General features: G+C 57.0%; 7 protein-coding genes across 7 annotated transcripts; 3 read left to right on the top strand and 4 right to left on the bottom strand.

Moving 5' to 3' along the window:
* Positions 1-407: 407 nt before the first annotated feature.
* PG985_014662 (uncharacterized protein) lies at positions 408-2,060 on the top strand (the record flags this gene model as incomplete). Its single annotated transcript, XM_066834428.1, has 1 exon — positions 408-2,060. One exon carries the CDS (start codon positions 408-410, stop codon positions 2,058-2,060), a length of 1,653 nt encoding a protein of 550 aa, XP_066679168.1.
* Positions 2,061-3,012: 952 nt separating this feature from the next.
* On the top strand, positions 3,013-4,594 carry PG985_014661 (glycoside hydrolase family 43 protein; the record flags this gene model as incomplete). Its single annotated transcript, XM_066834427.1, has 2 exons — positions 3,013-4,206; positions 4,235-4,594. The coding sequence occupies 2 exons, from the start codon at positions 3,013-3,015 to the stop codon at positions 4,592-4,594; spliced, it is 1,554 nt and encodes a 517-aa protein (XP_066679167.1).
* Positions 4,595-5,298: 704 nt separating this feature from the next.
* PG985_014660 (uncharacterized protein) lies at positions 5,299-8,546 on the top strand (the record flags this gene model as incomplete). The annotated part of the gene is made up of 2 exons (XM_066834426.1): positions 5,299-5,415; positions 5,499-8,546. The coding sequence occupies 2 exons, from the start codon at positions 5,299-5,301 to the stop codon at positions 8,544-8,546; spliced, it is 3,165 nt and encodes a 1,054-aa protein (XP_066679166.1).
* Positions 8,547-9,048: 502 nt separating this feature from the next.
* On the bottom strand, positions 9,049-10,103 carry PG985_014659 (uncharacterized protein; the record flags this gene model as incomplete). Its single annotated transcript, XM_066834425.1, has 2 exons — positions 9,049-9,388; positions 9,505-10,103. 2 exons carry the CDS (start codon positions 10,101-10,103, stop codon positions 9,049-9,051), a joined length of 939 nt encoding a protein of 312 aa, XP_066679165.1.
* Positions 10,104-11,181: 1,078 nt separating this feature from the next.
* On the bottom strand, positions 11,182-12,649 carry PG985_014658 (uncharacterized protein; the record flags this gene model as incomplete). The annotated part of the gene is made up of 3 exons (XM_066834424.1): positions 11,182-11,846; positions 11,903-12,528; positions 12,594-12,649. The coding sequence occupies 3 exons, from the start codon at positions 12,647-12,649 to the stop codon at positions 11,182-11,184; spliced, it is 1,347 nt and encodes a 448-aa protein (XP_066679164.1).
* An 862-nt stretch (positions 12,650-13,511) lies between these two features.
* PG985_014657 (uncharacterized protein) lies at positions 13,512-15,610 on the bottom strand (the record flags this gene model as incomplete). Its single annotated transcript, XM_066834423.1, has 5 exons — positions 13,512-14,079; positions 14,168-14,352; positions 14,450-14,652; positions 14,724-14,858; positions 14,968-15,610. 5 exons carry the CDS (start codon positions 15,608-15,610, stop codon positions 13,512-13,514), a joined length of 1,734 nt encoding a protein of 577 aa, XP_066679163.1.
* A 1,027-nt stretch (positions 15,611-16,637) lies between these two features.
* On the bottom strand, positions 16,638-19,043 carry PG985_014656 (uncharacterized protein; the record flags this gene model as incomplete). The annotated part of the gene is made up of 4 exons (XM_066834422.1): positions 16,638-16,905; positions 16,966-17,151; positions 17,229-18,353; positions 18,574-19,043. 4 exons carry the CDS (start codon positions 19,041-19,043, stop codon positions 16,638-16,640), a joined length of 2,049 nt encoding a protein of 682 aa, XP_066679162.1.
* Between the last annotated feature and the right edge of the window lie 552 nt (positions 19,044-19,595).

Below are 19,595 nucleotides of genomic sequence, written 5' to 3'. Positions count from 1 at the left end.
CACCAGACTTGTGGAAAAAAAAAAAAAAAAAAAAAAAAAAAAAAGAAACGGCAACCAGGCAGGAAGTTTGTGCATCAACGTTGAGAAATCACACCCGCTTCATCCAATGCGAGCAGATTGAAAGTCACTGGACGTTTACTCGGTAGGTTGGCGAGCTCGTGTAGACTCGCAAATTCAGATCCAACTTTGACTGACAGATATTGCAGCTTTAAACAACCAGAAACCAGTCCACCGTACACCGCACACATCCACGTGTCCCAAAAAACACTGCATCGATACTACATTGCGTGTCAAAGCATACTCATCAACAGGCTCAAGTAGGGCCCTCTGTAGGCTGGATTTAGCAACAGCATCGCGGTTCCATGAGTACTGATCGGATCAACAGGGCATATATTGACCAAACGAAAATGGATAATGTACTGGCGGTAGCAGCTCCCCGTCAGGTGCCACTGTGGGACCGCTTGCCTAGGGAAATACGGATGATGGTCTTCGGTTTTCTGGGATCTAAGAACCTTTTCGACAATGCACGTTGGTCCTTGTTCACCTACAAGGACAATGGCGACGAAGACTTCATCAATCCACAGAGCATAGCCACATCCGCAGATCCCGATAGATACGCAACCTTTGCATCTGTGAGCCGAGAATGGCAGGGTTACTTCGAGGAAATTACCTTCCAGGCTCTCGTACTGTCTCCAGACCGGGTCAACAGACTGGAGAGCCTGGTCAGCTTCTGCCCCCGTCGACTGAGTGTATTGCGCTACATCCATCTGCGGATCGACTTGTCCGAATACGACTGCCGCACTTGCGATAAGGCCGAGACACGAAGTGAGAGAACGACCAACAACCAGAAGTTCACATCTTCGATCGTGCGTCTGTTCGACATCATGAAACACTGGCCTGCAATCCAAGGACAAGGCATCCGGTTGGAGTTGAGCGCACACTCTCCTTCCGATTACGAGCACCGCTTTAAGAGACTGGAGTACCACAGGCATAACGAATGTTATGGTCATCACGCCCAGCCGGACAGACTGCAATGGCTATACGAGCTGGAAGACATGAGACATGGTTGGGTGCCACGAAAGGTCGACGTACAGCAAATTGTTCCTCGCGCAGCACCTATCGGGGCTTCAATGCGGGTGTTTGGCTCTGGCCTTTCGCTGGAGATGGATTCACTCGACCTCCCATCCGTCCCGAGGGTTGACACTTTCGCCATCCGACGTCAGTCTCGCCGAGCCATCAAAGCCATCGGAGGTCTCAACATCATTTTGGAAGCACTGCCCAACTTGATCAGATTCAGCTACGAAACTTGGCACGGAATAAACAGGCAGAACTGTCTTCGACGAGACCGCGAGTTGAAAGCGCTGATGGGATGTGTCCTCGCCCACGAGAATCTCGAAAGTGTTTGGATCTTCAAGAATTTCGAGAACCAGACGAGCCACAACTATAACCAAAAGAGAGGCGTCATGCCGCGATCCGATCCATCCCTGGGCCAGTTCCTAGCCGAATCGAGTCGCAACATCGAATTCTTACGTCTCTCCTTCGTCACAGACGCCATGGATTTCTTCCAGGCCTTTTGGCTGTCACAGCCCGCTCTGCCCCCTCCCAGCGAGATGCGCTGGCACAAGCTGGTGTTGCTCGTGATGACCTGCGGCGACCTGCGAGAGGACGGCCGCCCCGAAACCGTCATCGAGACCGCTGCCAGGGCCGCAATGAACATGCCCAAGCTGACGATGATGTCGATCTGGAACTGCGGGAAAGGCCACGGTGCTTTCATGGAATATGCGAGATGCTGGGAGGACAGAATAACTCCGAGCCTCACCATCGGTAGCACCTGGGACCACGAACTCAGCCATGAGTCGCGTACACTCTGGCAGCAGGTGGCCGACCTACACCAGTGCCGCTCGTTTGAATTCCAGCACATGAAGCTCAAAGCCAAGAGAATGACTTGTTACACGTCACTCGCCAATCCGTATCGCCAACGCCAAATGTACATCCCAGATGTTGGCGGGTTGTCGTCAAGGATGGAGATGAACTTCGAGGAGCGAGTTAAGTGGCGGTGAAAGGTTCGGGAACCAGTAATCGCGACGGCGAAACCAGCACCCAGATACAGCACGCCGATGGTGAGCATTCTATGCTTGCTACAACCAACACATGTGGGAATACTAGACTACTGGTCGCAATAAGATTGCCGCGACAGCGTTTTTAATGCCGACAGAGGAGCATGCGCTGTTGTGCATACGACATCACACTGTCGGCTTCAGGGCATCGGTACAGTTCGCATGGAGCCAAGCAAGAGGCAATAAGACAAGGTCTGGCGCTGGTGATGGCTGGTTCGATGAAGGGAGTAGCTGCCAGCCTTTTCATATTGCATTGCACATAGATAAGTAGTAATGCATCAAACTTGCCTACGTTATGATGCACGGTTGCCTTTAGCGTGGAGATTGCTCAGCTCGGTATGTGAAGTCGAAGGTAAATGCGAGACGGGCCGAGTACCTGAAAATTGCCTTACTGCTGTTCTATACCTCTTCATGTTGCTTGGATCTTTGACAGTTACAGATATGGCATTCCTGCTTCGATCGCCAATTATCATGATCTCAAGGAGAATTGCACACCTTTCCCTCTCTCCATGACTGGCCGTCTCGATAGGGCGCAACGTAATTGGCGGGACATCTTAAGACACCATTGGCTCATGACCATCGGTTTCCGGGGTAAAATGGGACTCTGCAGATCGGGGTGGATCAGCTGGTACACGGCTCATTCATCAAGACGACGTCGCGTGGTCGTCATCAACTCTTCCCAGCCCACGTATTCACAAATCTTATAACCTCTAGATCGATATAGTTGCAGAGATACCATAATTTTCTTGCTACTCTATTCCTGCACATTCTTCTGCTCGGTTTGGTGGATGACCGCGCAAGAACTGGTTTCATGAATTGGCTCCGCCAAAACTGACCCCGCAACTCGACCTTGGATACTCGCTCCACACCTTGAAGGATGCTCCCGCAACTGGTTATGGCGGCCGCGCTTGGCCATACGGCCGGGTTATCCCGCCAGCAACAGGCCGACCCTGTGCCTGACTACCCGACCGCGCCGGCAGGAAACCCCTTCGTGTCGGGCTGGTACGCCGACCCCGACAACGAGTTCTACGAGGGCGAGTACTGGGTCTTCCCGACCTCGTCGTACGCCTACGCGGAGCAGACCTACCTCGACGCCTTCTCCAGCCCGGATCTGGTCAATTGGACCAAGCACCCCAACATCCTGACCACCAAGGACGTCAAGTGGGCGACCGAGGCCGTGTGGGCGCCCGCCCCCATCGCCCGCAACGGCAAGTACTACCTCTACTTCGGCGCCAATGATATCCAGGAGGACGAGGACGCCAACGGCTCCAAGGTCGGCGGCATCGGCGTCGCGGTGGCCGACCGCCCCGAGGGGCCCTACGTCGATGCTATTGGTGCACCTCTCATTGGGCACTACTACAACGGCGCGCAGCCCATCGATCAGGATGTCTTCCTCGACGACGACGGACAGGCCTACATCTACTATGGCGGCCATAGCCACGCCAATGTGGCCAAGCTCAACGAGGACATGATCTCCATCGGGAACCTGGACGGTAGCAACGGAACCGGCAACGGCACCACTCAGTACAAGGAGATCACGCCCGAGAACTACACCGAGGGCTCGCAGATGATCAAGCGCAACGGCACCTACTACTTCATGTGGTCCGAGGGCGGCTGGGGCGGGCCCGACTACAGCGTCTCGTACGCCATGGCCGACTCCCCGCTCGGCCCCTTTGCGCGCAAGGCCAAGATCCTGCAGCAGGACGACGCCGTCGCGACGGGCAGCGGCCACCACGGCGTCATCCGCGTGCCCGGCACGGACATCTACTACATCGTCTACCACCGCCGCCCCCTCACCGAGACGGACGGGAACCACCGCGTGCTCGCCTACGACCGCATGTACTTCAACGCGGACGGCACGATCGCGCCCGTCAAGATGCTGGTGCATGACAACTTTGCCGACGGCAACTCCATCGGCTGGAAGATGTACGGCGACAAGATTGATAACTGGACGGTGGCCGACCAGCACCTCGTGGGCGTTTGCAGGGGCGACGGGCTGGCGATGCTGGATACCAACTTCACCGACCTCGTGATGAACGCCACGGTCGCCGTGTCGAACGGCACGCGCGAGCGCAGCGACGCGGGACTCGTCTTCCGCGCCACCAACCTGGGGGGAGGCGTTGCCGCCTTGGGGTCCCCCCTTTGACGGGACGGGGGCCGAGACGGCGACGGGGCCCGCCGTGTTCAACGGCTACTACGCGGGCATCTCGGCGGCCGGCTACGTGGTGCTGGGCAAGTATGGTAACAACGGCACGATGACGACGCTGGGCCAGGCGGAGGTGGCGCGGCTCCAGGCGGCGGCGGATTACACGATGACGGTCACGGCAATTGGGAGCGATATTAATGTGTACCTGGGGAATACGGATGCGGCGCTCATCACGGCGACGGATTCGACCTACACGTCGGGGGCGAATGGCGTGGCAGTTCACGCGGCGGCGGGGGTGTTTGGAAATGTGTCTGTTGATAAGCCTAAATGAGTTGAGACGGATCTTGATCACATATAGCAATTGGATATCGTCATACGGAGTACTACGTCTTAAATCTGGATGTGGAACTGCAACGGTCGCGGCTTGAGAGGCAGCTAAAGCACTAAGCAGGTAAATTACAACACCCACAAGCACTAAAGCTATCCCGCAAGCTCCGAAGATTTAGGGTGAAGCGCTGTAGGGAGGCCGGCCTGCAGATTACACCAAGGCCATCTTGTGCGACCGTGACGTGCAGGCTGGCTTCTAAAAAGTGAAAAGGCAGAAATCGCAGGGGCAACCTTTATACAAGTAGTTGCCAATTTTCCACTCATCATTGCGAGACATACTTAAACTCCTTGTGAAAAAATGTGAATGGGATCGAAGTTGCCGACTAAATCACATGACCTCGTGACGAGAGTCGCACGGCGCGTTTTCGTGTCAAGCTACCCCCACCGAATGACATAATTCTTGTTCTGTCTCTCCCACTTGCATCATCAACGCATTTGCGACTTGCGGGCGAGACACGGCTACCGTGAAGTAGTACATCTTTGGAAGAACAATACATATTATTATTACCCATCTTCGTTTGCTATCCGTTTGCTTGGGGGCCAAGAAGCCTACAGCAAAACGACCAGACCCTTGCGCGGCTGCCTTGCGACGATGCGACAGGTCATTTCGCCGCGCACCATCACTCGGGCAACTGCACCCAATCAAACATGAACATTTCTTCCCTCCTCTCTTCGTGGGACTCGGGCGCGGGAGGCACGACCCCGCGGCAGCCCATTGCACCTTTCACGAATGCGACGCCTTCCTCCATGAACGAGATGGCCAAGGTACGACAAGCTTTTGGTTGCGCCTGGCGCAGTTGACTTGGAAGACCGAACACTAACCTGGAAGCTTCCTTTGACTCATACAGCCTGAACAGGGGCGTCGCCGTCAGTCAAAACCCGAATCTTCGAGTTCGAGGTTGTCCGCTACCCCAACGCCTCGATCGCAACCTTCACAGCCTGTCGCCATGGATCCTCTTAGCGACGACGAGAACTTCGACGCGGAGAGACTACCGCCATCATCTTCGACATCAAGGCTGTCGGCTAGCCCAGGACCTAGACCGCAACCGTCACAGCCTATCGGTATGGACCACTCTAGCGATGACGAGACTCTCGGCGCGGCGAGATCACCACCGTCATTCTTGGGAGGGTCACAACTATCCTCACAACTATCCTCCTTATTAAGACCACCGATGCCCTCTTCAGGGAGACCGCCACCCTTTTCAGTTCCACCACCACCCTCCACCTCGAGCAGGTCCCACATTGCCAATGCCATCGCGACGTTCTCTAGCATAGGTCGGCCAGACGATGACATTCCTTGGGAAAGCTTTTTGGGTTCCCAGGCCCCCCAGCAGTCGCAGGCAAACGTACGCGCGAACCTCGAAAACCTCCTATCCGTGAACGAGCATGAGATCGCTCCCGCCGATCGACTCGAAACGCCACTGCAAATGAGCTGCGAGCTGATGCCGCACCAGAGGGTCGGGCTCACCTGGCTCGTAAAACAGGAAAAGAGCAACAGGAAGGGTGCCCTCCTCGCCGACACCATGGGCCTGGGCAAGACAATTCAGGCGCTCGCCCTCATGTTGGCGCACCAGTCCAACAACGACTCGCGCAAGACGACCCTGATCGTAGCGCCTCTCGCACTGCTCAAGCAGTGGGAGGCCGAGATCCGCCAAAAGGTCGAGAGGCATTACCGACTCAAAACCTTCATCTACCATGGCCTGAACAAGAAGGGAATGACGGCTGCGAAGCTCATGAAGTACGATGTGGTGCTTACAACTTACGGAACGATTGGCCATGAATTTCGCCGAAAGCGCAATTATGGAATCTTGGCTGAGGATGCCATGTTCTACCGAATCATCCTTGACGAGGCCCATAACATCAAGAACCGCAGATCCACTACGTCAGAGGCCGTGTGTAAGATCAAGGGGACGTACAGGATTTGCATGACCGGTACTCCATTCATGAACAACACGTCGGAGATTTATTCTCTGATTCGTTTTCTCCGGATCGAGCCGTACCGTTGGTGGGAAGAGTTCAGCCAAGATATCGATAGGCCTATCAGGAAGTGGGAAGACGACGAGCACAGTGAAGCGATGAGACGGCTCCGGGCCTTGATCTGGAGCTTCACAATGCGGCGTTCGAAGCACAGCGTGCTAGATGGAGTACGCATTCTGAACCTGCCTACCAAGGAGATCGTTGAGGTCAAGGCCGAATTCAACGAGGACCAGGCGAACTTCTACAACGCACTTGAAGCGTCACATCGCGACAAGTTCGAGAAGTATAGCAACTCTCGATCTAAAAAGAAGAACTACATGGCCATCCTGGTGCTTATCCTCCGTTTGCGCCAGGTTTGCAGTCATCCGCACCTCATCAAGAACTTTGGAATCCCCGACGGCGCCGAGCTTGATTCCGATGGCATGACCGAGCTCGCTCTCGACCTCAGCCCCGCGGTAGTGGAGCAGGTTTGCTCTCAGCCGTCGTTCACGTGCCCCATCTGCGACGAGCTGACCATAGACCCCCTGATCATTGCCCCCTGTGGTCATCACATCTGCTGCCAGTGTTTTACGGCCGTGATGCAGGTTAACGTCCTGGAGGGACGGGACGCAGGTGCGCCAGGTATTTCGGATACCACGTGCCCGCATGATGGCTGCACGAGCGAGATCTTGCCTGATAGAGTCATCTGCTATACGTACTTCGTGCGAGCCCATGGTCCAGGCGTGGCCAGGATCGAGGGTGCTGGAGGAGATGATTCAGAAACTTGCGAATCGGAAACAGAGGATGAAGAAGGTACACCTAATAAAAGATTGAAGAGAGAGGGATTGGCCCGTAGCGGTCCCATGAAGCAAGAAGTGAAGCAAGAGGGGGCTCAGGAATCGAGATCGTCAATCGTCAAGACTGAAGAAGCGTCATCCTCTTTACCGGCCCTAAGTTCTGTGCCTGATCGGGGACTTCAGGGGGGGAACGTGAAACGGGAAGATACGGAAGCCGAGGCGGCACAAGACCCCCTGAAAGGACTCGAGGACTTCATGGATGCGGCAGACTCGCTCCTAGCTCGGGGCCGGGCTACCATGATAAATAGGGGCAAGTTCAACCCCACCCCAGCTCCAGCCATTGATGCAGCACGATCGAGCCCTCCCAAGAGGCCCATCAAGTCAGAACCTGGCTCGGCATCGCCATCCTCGCAGCCTCGGTCGGCAAAACGATCCAAGAAGAATGACGGCGGGTACAAGGAGAAGAAGAAGGTCATCACCCTCGCCGACCTCAAGCGCGAGAGCCAGCGCAACGCGACCGCCAAGGCCGCCTACCTGCAGCGGCTGCGCAAGGACTGGGTCTCGAGCGCCAAGATCGATGCCACCATGGAGCTGCTGCGGCGCCTGCGCGACGAGAAGCCCGACGAGAAGATTTTGGTGTTCAGCCTGTGGACCTCGTTCCTGGACCTGCTCGAGGTGCCCCTGCACGACGGCAAGTTCACGTACGCGCGGTACGACGGGTCGATGAAGCCGCAGGCGCGCGACGAGGCGGTCAAGCAGTTTGCGCGGGAGCCCGCCGCCTCCGGAAGGGCGACCACATTAGATAGTAACGGCCAGCGCAGCATCGGCACGCGGGTGCTGCTGGTGAGCCTGACGGCCGGTAACGCCGGGCTGAACCTGACGGCGGCGAGCCAGGTGGTGGTGCTGGAGCCGTTCTGGAACCCGTTTGTGGAGGACCAGGCGGTGGACCGGGCGCACCGGATCGGGCAGCGGCGGGCGGTGACGGTGCACCGGGTGCTGGTGGCGGGCACGGTCGAGGACCGGATCCTGGAGCTGCAGGAGCGGAAGCGGCGGCTGGTGGGGGCGGCGCTCAGCGAGGAGGGGGCGCGGGGGATCGGGCGGCTGAGTTTGCAGGAGTTGAGGGGGTTGTTTGGGGTCCGATGAGTCTCACGACCTTACGACTGGTATGTGATCCGAGAGAGAGAGAGTTGTCGGTCGGTGTTTTAGGTGTTTGTTTGGTCTATCGTCTCGCGACATACGAGGGCCAGGTTACTACTGCAGCGTTTTAGTATTCTTTGTTGGTTTGCCGGTTTTCATCCGTCAGTGCGGCGTTTTACCCAGCGCTGTTTTGGACCACGGCGTCTTGAGATGTGAATACTGAGGGACGGAAGCAGGGACTACTGTTTATCGTTTTGTATTCGCTGTGGCTATTGGAGACGAGGGATTGTTTTATCACACGGTATACCTCTTTTGTACATTATCCTGAACGGCACTTGGCAAACCGCCATATCATGGAAGGCGGGGCGGTAGCGAGAGTGAGCTTATCATGTTTTACCGGTGTTATGATATCATACGAGGTGGATGGAAAAGCTGCCTGGACAGGGCAGCCCAGGTCTGTTTTATATTATCAAGTATTACCAAAAAGCGCTTGCCGAATCACTACGTGTTAATTTACTATCCCCCGCAGTCGCGGGTCGACGATGAGGACCTTTTGCAGGTCGCGGGGGTCGTAGAGGGGCTCCGGCATGGGGCCCTGGTATTTCGTGTTGAGCTCGCGATCGTAGTCGGATGACGCCCACGTGGCAGAGTCGGCCGTTGGTGATGATGTGTTGCCATTGTGCTGCTGCTGTTGCTGTGGCTGCTGAGGTATCTGCCCCATCTGCTGTTGTTGCTGTTGCTGCTGTTGCTGCATTTGTAGGGCAATGACGAGCTGCTGGATGCGCTGATCCTTTTTCCTCCGGTCGACCTCAAGGCAGGAGCGCACGAAGAGGGCGAACTCGAGGACTCTGTTTGGATGGAGAGGAATTGTTAGCGTATGTACTGTACTCCAGTGCCTTGCCTTCTCCCCTTTTCACATTATAGTTGACATCAGGGGAGAAAGAAATGGGGATGAGAACCGTACCCCAAGATGGCCAGGAACGCCACCGTCGCGTCCCCGCTCCTCCCGTACACCGTCGGGCTCACTATAGCCTGCACGACGCTCCCCGCCACGCCCAGCAGCCACAGCAGCAGGTCCATCCCCACGTGCGCCTTGGCCGAGATGCCCCGCCGCCGGCTGCGCCGCGCGCCCATGACGGCGAAGTCGGCGCCGTTCCAGACCAGGGCCGCCAGGCCGACGGGCAGGCTCACGTACGGCATGACCAGGAGGGCGCTCCGGTCCGTGTACTGGTGCTGGCGCCGGTAGGCGGCCTGGGCGGCGAGGCCGAAGCCGGCGAGCAGGAGGCCCAGCGTCAGGCACAGGGCGCGCAGCAGGATCTTGATGGTTACCCAGGCGGCGTCGCTGCCGATTTGGGGGAGCTCGGGGAGGGTGTTGCGTGGGGGGAGGTTGGCGACGACGTAGGGCGTGGAGGCGGCGGGTGGTGGTTGCTGGTGGGTGCCCGTTTGCGAAGAAGGCGCGGGCGCGGGCGCTGGTTTCGGGGCGGTGTTGGTGGTCGAGGTCGAGAGGGACATTGGGGGCGGAGGGGGAGGGGGCTCGAGGCGGTTGGCGCGCCCGGCCGACATGGTGGCGGCGGGAGCGGGCGGCTCGACGGGCCTCGGTCGGCGTCGTTGTTGTCTCAGAGGAGGTGTGCTCTTATACCCAATTCGAGGGACTGAGGATGCGATCGAGTCAGTCGGCACACCGATCCAGATGCGACGGCAGGCTGTAGATCGTCCGGTCAGATCGTCGGGTCGGCTCGGCGGCGCAATTCGTTATCTTGGTCCTGGAGACGCTCGGTGGTGTCGCGTATATCGCATTTCCAATCTCTTCCCTTCCCCTAGAACGGTTGCCAATTGAGGATAATGAAACGAGTGTGTGCTCCGTATGGAGGAGTAAGTAAATGGCAGAACAACAACCCAAGCCGTCGCGCCCCCGAAGGATGAGCCGCCCCAGTTTCTTTATTTCTCCCTTTCTCCCGCTAGAACAAATTGGCGGGCCACATCCCGGCAAGGCGGCCCAGGGCGATGGAGTTGATCCCTAAAGCAGCTAGCGAGGGGAGCTTGGGCGAGCCGACTCGACTGATCGCTGCTGCGCCTCCCGCGAGTGCCCCGCCAACCCGCCCGCCACTGGGCTGGAAGCTACCGAGAATTGCAGGACTGACGTTACAATGACTGGGCGTCAGGAGCAGTTCGGATTCAGAGAATAAACGCCTGGGGACGTCGTACGTTGGTATTTGGGGTTGCACGATATACACGGGTTCTATGCACTTGGCATCCCAAGCAACCGCATCTATTTTAAGCTACCTTTGAAAGTCTACCTGCGTTCCCGCTCTCATCTCTAGGAGCAGAACTCACAGGTACCTACCGCGACTGTGGCTGTTCGGCTCGAAATCGATAGGGTCGGGCCGCTGGGGATCGACAACATGATGACTCGTCGAAAACAAGAATAGAACAGCATGCTAGCGATGTCGATTTGATAGCTCAATTCACATATTTCATCGTGGTAAAGCTATTGCAGATCAACCGGGGGAAAAACTTGGGCTTATGGGCACTTGCGAGGCATATTAACATCTTCTGAAGTGTAATTCAGGGTATGTTCAACATTAATTCATTGCTACGTAGACTATTACTTTTGATACATCTCAGTACATCTTGCTGTCGATTAGTTGTGCACGACAGCCACCTTGCTGCGCACCGGTACGTTCTCCTCGCGGCCCACGTCGGGAAACCCGTCGACGTTGACGCCCTTGCGGAAGAGTAAGCAGTGCGACGAGCCGCCAAAGTGGAACATGCCCGTCTGATCGCCCTTGTTGACGTGCTGGCCCTCCTTGACGGTGATGTCGCAGGTGCTGACCTCGTCCATGCCGATGCCAATAAAAGCCATGAGCCCGATGGCCGGGTTGTCGGACTCGATGAAGATGACGGCGCGCGTGGCCAGGGCCGTGAGGTAGCCCTGCGCCATCGAGATGCCGCGGCTGTCGATCTCGTAGTCCTGGCCCTTTTCGAGGATGGGCTCGCTGAAGTAGGTCCCGTCCTGCACGAAGCAGCGCTTGACCGTGCCCGACACGGGCGCGTGCCACCGGTGGTACGACAGCGCCGACAGGAAAGCCTGGTACACGGTGCTGCCGTCGAACTGGTCCGCCAGCGGGTCGTGCGCCAGCATGTCGCCCACCGAGTACGGCTGCCCCTTGATCCAGAACCGGTCCCGCAGCTTCGCGGCCCGCGCCACGTTGTACACTTTCGACTCGCAGGCGTTGGCGACGACGTTGTCGTCCTCGGGCGAGGCGACGGGGCGCACGCCCTCGCGCAGCTCGCGGGTGAAGAAGTCTGGAGGTCAAAGGTCAGCCAATCGATTCCCACCTGGCGTTCTGTTGTCGACTTACCATCCCACGACTTGTAGCCAAAGTGCTCCTTGGACGGGTCGCAGATGTACATGTCCTCGAACGTGTGCGACGTCTTGAGGGGCGCGTTGGCGACCTGCATCAGGTCCGTCTTGCCGTGCTTGCCGAACCAGCCGCCGTCGGCGGTGAGGACGTCGGTCGAGGCGGGCGTCTGGAGGTACTTGCCCCACTCGTTGAGGATCTTCTTGAGCATCTTGTTGACCTCGGGATCCAAAAACGCCGCGTGGCCGCTGGGCGTGGCCATGGCGTAGTCGAAGATGGCGACCATGGGGACGCCGACCATGCCGACGCCGTAGGCGGCGTCGGTCCACTCGGGCGCCTTGGTGAAGATGTGGTTGAGCATGTCGAGCATGTGGTTGTAGTCGCGGATCTGGGCGTGGCCGGTGGGGTCCTTGTCGTAGGGGTGCTTGTGCGGCACCTCCTCCCACATCTGCGTAAAGTACATGTAGAAGCGCGGGTTGCCCTCGATGAACTGCTTGAACTCCTGCAGCACCGGGATCAGCTCCGTCCGCTTGCCCGCCGCGCTGTGCTTGTCGTCGACGTGCTTCACCTGCTTGGCGAGCCAGTCGCGGTGCACGCGGTGGTCGGCCGGCATCCAGGCGCCGGGTCTGTTTCCTCGTGTTAGCAAGTATTCTTTGGTGAGGACATCTCATTGAGATGATGAAATACTGACCTGTGGACCCGGTGGTGGTGGGGGATCTCATGCTCATCGCCGTGCTGGTGAACCATGTTGGGCTAGTGTGTCTCCGGTATTATCTATGTGTATATGGGATTATACGGCTATCAATTATAAGGATGAAAGTGCTTGGGATGAGTGAGTAGATCTGGGGTGTCGTTTCCGGTTCCTAGATTGCCAAGACACCATCTTTTATATGCCGGTTCGTCGCTGGGGGTGTTGGGGGGTGCGGGGGGTGAATCCACGGATGTAGCGGGGTCACTAGCCTTCAGCCCAGCGCATAGCGTCGCCATGTTGCAACCATGAGGTCATTGCATGAAATGGATGAACGCATCTGCATCTCGTACAAGGGGGACAAAAAGGACCTGACGTCCCGCGAACCAGAGTCCAGGCAATCTAGTGGTAGGCAATCCGAGTGGTCAAACTGTGGTGCACCTACTACTAAACCGGTTTGATGTTCAATTTGCTTACTCCATTGCGGGTTGTCCCCCTGCCACGTAACAACCCGCCTTACCGAACTGGCTCCGCATGACGCATCTTGGCAGGGGGTGTTTCATTGCGGGAATACAAGTATGACAGCTCTACCATCGTACAGTATTGTCGCACCGGCCACCACGGCTGACGCCCGTAAGACGGCACTTATACTTCCCACGATTGCTGCTAAGCTTTCGATAAGATCCATCTAGAACGGAAAACCGGCAACTTCTGTTTCGTTTCTTTTTTTCACGGGAGGTCCGTTAAGTACTCAAGAGATGGGCCTCTCCCCTAAATTAGGTAATGTGCATCTTTGCTCATAAAGGAGTCGCTTATAAAAAAGAGTCGCCAATGGTACTACTGTACCGGACAGAAGCCCGGCGCGCGTGTCACGCAAGCATCCGCGCCCTTCCCGACCCCCCTCCCCTTCTCCCACTTCGTTCACCTAGGCGTGAACACCAGCTTCAGCTCGGGCAAATGCATCGTGAACCGATCCTCGGCCCCGACATCAAACGCCTCGGCATCGAACCCGGGCGCGAACCGGGGCACCTCGAACCGCGCCGCGATCTTGGCTAGCACGAGCCGCAGCTCCATGAACGCGAGGTTCTTGCCGGGGCACACGCCGGCGCCGCGGTTAAATGCCATCCAGGGCGCCTTCTCGGTCGATAAATCTGCCCACCTCTCAGGCCGGTACGCCACCGCATCTTCCTTGCCGCCCCAGTACCGCGGGTCCCGCTGCAGGCTGTGCATCGGCACCACCACGATCGTGTCCCCCGGGATGTGCACCTCGTCGACCTGCAGGCCCTCGGGCGGGGTGAGCCGGGTGACGCCGCTCGGGACCGCGGGCTTGAGGCGCAGGGTCTCTTGGACGAGCCAGTCGAGGTAGGCGACGTCCTTGATCTTTTCGTGCGTGACCGTGGTCCCGTCGCCGCCGTCGGCCTTGAGGGCTGCGTCGACCTGGTCCTGCAGCTGCTGGTAGCAAGTCGGGTTGCTGGCGAGGAAGTATAGGCTGTGGGACGTGGATCGTGAGCCATTTGTGTATCCTGAACGCAGCATGGTGCTACAGAGAGACGTAGAATGAAGTGGAACAAACTTACGTGTTCGTCAGGACGGTACTGGTTGTGTCACTTCCGGCCACAATGAGCAGCCGGGCTTCCTCCTGCCAAGAGAGATTCGATCCAGGGGCGCCGACATCTCCGTCCTCTTCGGCCTTGATGAGCCAGGAGACGACATCGCTTGGGTCCTTCTCGTGCAAACTATTTGCCCTTTCCTGCTTATACGCCTAAATTGTGCATTGAGTAAGCAAAGGGACCGTCCCATACGCATATACGGAAAAGGAAAGGGGCGGTCGTGCAAGGTAACACCAGGTTAACACTCACGGTCCTTCTCGCTTGCAGCTCGCCACCGCACCACTCAATAAACTCCTGGTAGCCCGCGCTGGCGCCGGGGATCCGGGTCAGCATCCCCAGGAGCCAGGGCTGCGAGCCGCCGACGACGGAGAGGATGGTGAGACTGGAGTGCAAGGCCGTGATGGCGGGGTGTTCCTTTTGCGACTTCAGCATGTTGAAGTCCTTTGAGAATCCTGCTCTTCGTTAGCCTCGAGCTGTCCGGGGCAAAATGGAACATCCATCCTGCTTTGTAGTCTCAACTCACCAACTTCGCTCATGACGTCGAAACCGTAAAACATGCCGTACATCGTCATGTCGATGGGCTTCCCCGCGCTTTCGGCAAGGCGGGAGAGCAGTAGGTCCGCCTTGGCTCTCACGCGGGGTTCATACGATTGCAGGGCTAGGATTCATCAGCATTCCCATTTCTTGTAGCAGAGAGAGAGAGAGAGAGAGAGAGAGAGAGAGAGAGAGAGAGAGAGAGAGGTTTGTGTGTGTGTATGAGGACCGACCTTTGAAGCTCAACCCCCTCTCCCAATGCTTCTTCCGCCTCTTATGCGCCTCCGGGTCCCGCAGCTGCAACAACGACAAATCGTTCAGCCCGCCCGGCGTCGCCGCGTACCAGGGGCTCCTGACGCACTTGGTCGCGGGCCCGTAGATGGCCGGGACGGCCGACGGGCGCAGGATGGAGAGGTGCCGGGGCCCCGTCCGCACGAAATCGCCGTACTTTTCGTGCATTCTTTGCGTGGCGAGGTGCATCTGGAGCCCGTCGGCCGAGGCGCGCGCGGCGTAGGCCCGCGACACTTTCGCGGCGAAGGGGCCCGGGAAGCGGTGCAGCCGGTGGAAGAAGACGCGGTAGACCAGGATGCTGAGGGCGAGGCCGGCGTTGAAGGCGCACGCGAGGGAACAGGTGTGGGCGGCGGCGGTCCGGGCGTCCAGGCCGAGGAAGATCTGGAAGTAGCCCAGGGACGTGGCCGCCAGGGTGGCGAGGTAGGCGCTGCCCAGGCTCAGGACGTAGCTGTCGATCTCAAAGGGCCGGATCAGGTGGTGCGAGCCGACTCCGGCCAGGAACAGGGTCGTCAAATGGGCGATCGAGGGCCAGGGCCCAATGGCCGTGGCGGTATAGGCCGAAGCCGTTAATGATGTCTCATTCATGGCTGCCTGCTATCACTAGAGAATCTGATGGTTTGTTGAGACACATGGCAGCAGGTAGGAAAGCCAAGTGGAGGGAAAGCGGTTGATATTTATTAGGCTAAGGCGCAGCATGCAAAAGGCTTTTTCCTGCATGTGTGTGTGCGAGCCGAAACGCCGGGCTCGGGTTTCCCTAATTGTGTCTCGTGTCTCGGACATAGCACTGCGCCCAGCCTAGCACCCGCTGCCAGCCCGGTCTATGCGGGTCGATCTTGCCGCATCGGTATGGGCCAAGTGGGTTCTTCCAGATGCGGGCACGCGGCGCAACCACACTGTACCCCCCAGCCGATGCGCCAAAGTCCCTCGGGTATCGTGTGACTGTCACCTCATCACATTACGTCCACTTGGCAGAACATTTGGGTCTGCCCAGCGGCGCACATGACCCAATGTGGGAATATGTCCTATTTCGTATACATCTTCCGCTTGGGCCATTCCGCTTGGCGTAATATGTATGTTTGGCTGTTTGGCCTGCCCTTGCGCCTCGACGGGTTCTTCGTCTGATTTGATATGCCAAAGATAGTGGTCAGACACTATCCTCTGAGGGTCTTGCTTCGGGTGGTTCTCTTGAGTGTCGAGTAATGATACGGCGCAGACATGATCACATGCCAAGAACACTCTGATAAGTATGCATACTCCCACGCGAGGGATGGAGATCTCTAATGAATACTACGACATTGGCCCACCCCGATGCATACAATGGATCCACCCCTGCTTGGCCTATGTCCTGTCAGTAGTTCGTAAGCAGAAACATATCGAGTGCACAAAGCAGTGAATAAAATGTTGAGCACAAGTAGTGAATATTGACCTTTGTGGACTAATGGTAGCAGTCAACATCTCAGAGGGGTGACGATTTCTATTGGGACCTGCTGAGAGGGCAATTCCTATTCCCTAATCGCTACCTTTGGTGGGCGTTATTAGCCCTGTGTGTACGTAGTAAACTTCTGCTACTACAATCGACCAAATCCTGCTTGAAGTTCTACACTTTAGGCAATCAAGCCCCCTCCCGGCGCGACAACTGCGTCCGGTACTTCGAGTCCTTGCCGTAGTAACGTACAGCCACCTCCCGCCAGAGCGGGTGGAAGTTCTGAATCCGAGCCCCCACGCTTCCCTCAGCCCGCTGCTTGGCAAAGGCGGCGCTGAGGCGGCTTCCGTAGGCATTAGCTGTGCCTTGGATCCACGGGTCGATGGCGTAGTCGAGCGTCATCTGTTGCACGAGCTTGTTGTACTTCCGGCTCTCGACATCGTTCTTGGAACGGTACCTGTAATAGATAGGTGTTAGCCATTGTTCCTCCCGAAATTCAAGTGTGCAATTTACTTACGGCTCGTTGTAGTAGGGCTCGGGGCAGAAGATCATGGACTGGATGGACACAAGGACCTGTAACAGGGTCGACTGCTCGGGCCGCCAGGGCTCCCCGGACCAAGTGCCCAGCAAGGAGAGACAGACGGTGCCATCGGTGTATAGGTTGGGGTTCATGCCATTGCCCTTGGTGGAGGTCACGCGGAACCTATTGACTCTTGGCGTTAGTATTTCCTTCTTATCGGAATAAACAGGATGCCCCAGGATGGAACAGAGGTAACTTACCGAACGGAAGGCGGCTTCTGTGGGAAGTCCGCGGGCAGGAAGATATCGAACATGAAGAAGCCATCCGCGTACGGGGTACCCTGAGGTCCGATGATGAGCACCTTCATAACATCGAGACGCGAGCTCCCGTGGCGCACGAAGATGCCCTCGGGGAGAGAAGTCTGCAGGATCGTATTCTCCCGGACCACGCGCTTCATGCGCTTGCGGGCCAGCACTGAGATCGCTATCTTATCCGCTTCCTTCTTGAAGTAGTGAGAGCTGAGGATCTCGGAGTCGGACACCTCGGCCAAGGCGTTCAGTCGGTGGTACTCGGCAAAACTTGGCACCGTACCAGTAGCTGCGACTGGGAGTTCGGCCGCGGGCTTAGGGTCCTGATAGGACTTGGCGATCAGGATGAGTCTTCGGTTCCAAGACCGCATGTTGGCATCGTCGGCCTCCTCGGTATCAAACTTGTATTTCTTGTCGTACCGTAGCATCTTCTCGCTCCGGGGGGCGATCTTGGCAAGCATGGATCCGAGTGACTTGCCCGTGTCCACAGCGTTTGCCTTGCTGCTGATGTCCTTGCTGGGAATGAAGGATAGCCGGATCAGTTTGCCCTCGTCGCTGAAGATGCGTCTCTCCTGCGTCATAAGTCGATTGGTGGCGGGATGACGTGCCAACGATTGGATGAAATCCAACAGACCGTCGTATAGATAGAAATGCTTCTGTATATCTTGCACGGAATCGTTGACGAGTAGATCTGCGGCCCAGTTGAGAAGGTCCGAGCGAGCTAGCATGAATGCCACCAGACCCATATTCGAGTCGTCTTGACCGCGGAGAAGTGGTAGCAGGGAGGCCACAAGTCGGAAACGAAGCTCCAGTGTCGCCGTTGCCAAGTCTTGGGTTCGCGAGGACTGAGAAGCCTTCGTGGGAGTCGGCGGGTTTCGATGCCTGAGATGAAATAGCTGACTCAGGGTCCGGTTGTTGTTAGCATAACCGGTACCTGGCGCAGTGTTACTCGAGTCACTCTCATGTGGCCTAGCCGACAAGATCCACTGGGAGGAAGAGAGCTTGAACTGCGACTTCGCGCAAGCCAGCGCCCACAAGACAAGATTACGGCCCTGGTTGCAACAGTGGTTGATGTGTCTGTTGACAATCGGCGTTAGTATTTTCTCCTATGGTATGAACGGGTGGTCTCGGGAGGGTGTAAACGCGATATGTAGAATACACGAGACGTAATTCATCTTAGGAAGTTGGAATAATAAGGGATAAATAGCAGGTAGGGAATATCCACCGGAATAAGAGCGGGAGTAACCACTGGAATAGCCACCGGCATAGAGGGAAACAAACTCCGAAAGTCACTTACACTCTGGTTTTACCCGACACAAGAGCCTGGGGAAGTTCTGACGAGGAACCTGCGCTCACTCTGGACCCGCAGAGGCAGGTAACAGCGCCGCAGCCCGACCGGCCACAGTACAGGCCACAAACCAATTCGGCTCTCACCGCGGCGGCGGTATTGGGCGTTCTCTCCTCCCACCACATTCGGACCGATCGTGAGACATCCTCGGCGCGCAGAATGATCGTCTTGGAGCAACCGGCACACCAGATCGGAAACCGAGAGAGGAGCAGCTTGAGGTTCTTCAGATCTTCGCGATCCTCTACCGACTGTGGGTACTCATCGCTGTCATGAAGTTGTTGTTGGACTGAGTTCTCAACGGGGGAGGTGGCCGGCGCAGGGGAACCACTGGGCTCGGGGGATCGGGTGAGGAGAGGCTGTTGCTGCTGGTCTGGATTAGCAGAATGCTTCTGCTTCTTCTTGCGAAGCCACTTGAACATGATGAAGAGGCATGGGGCGGAAAGAAGGATGCAAAGAAGGATGGAATCCAAAGCCAAAAATTCTCGGGAATCCATCAAGACGCAAAGACGGACCGGTCCGGTGGCCCAGACTAGAAGAAAAAATGACCGCAAAACTGGAAGATGAAAAGGGCGAGATGCTCTCACGTCAACCTGGAGACTGCAACCGGGGGACCAAGCAGATAAGGTTGAGAGAGTTGCGGAATGAGCATTTAATGGGAGGGAAGGTGCTCCCAGTCGGACCCGCCGGAGGTGGTTGAAATATTGGCAACAGCCCCCCGTAGAACACCCCGTTTTTTAATTCCTAGGTGCGAGTTCCAAAGACTGCCTGTCTTTCGAGGCTACCAGCGCCGACGAGGGGCAGTAACCTGAGATAAACCGTACCACGCCCAAGGACAACACCCACACACTGTTTTATTATTCCACTCGCTCCTGATCACGACATACGAGTAAACAAGAAAGGAGTATTAGACCTCCGTATATTCTGGCAAAGTGTTTTCGATGTTCTTTATAGGCTACTTTCACACTGGTGGT

Source organism: Apiospora marii (assembly GCF_038362585.1).
Source record: "Apiospora marii strain CBS 49790 chromosome Unknown utg000011l_segment0_segment0, whole genome shotgun sequence".
NCBI lineage: Eukaryota > Fungi > Ascomycota > Sordariomycetes > Amphisphaeriales > Apiosporaceae > Apiospora > Apiospora marii.
The sequence above is the reverse complement of the archived record's forward strand: the minus strand, read 5'-3'. Positions and strand labels throughout refer to the sequence as shown.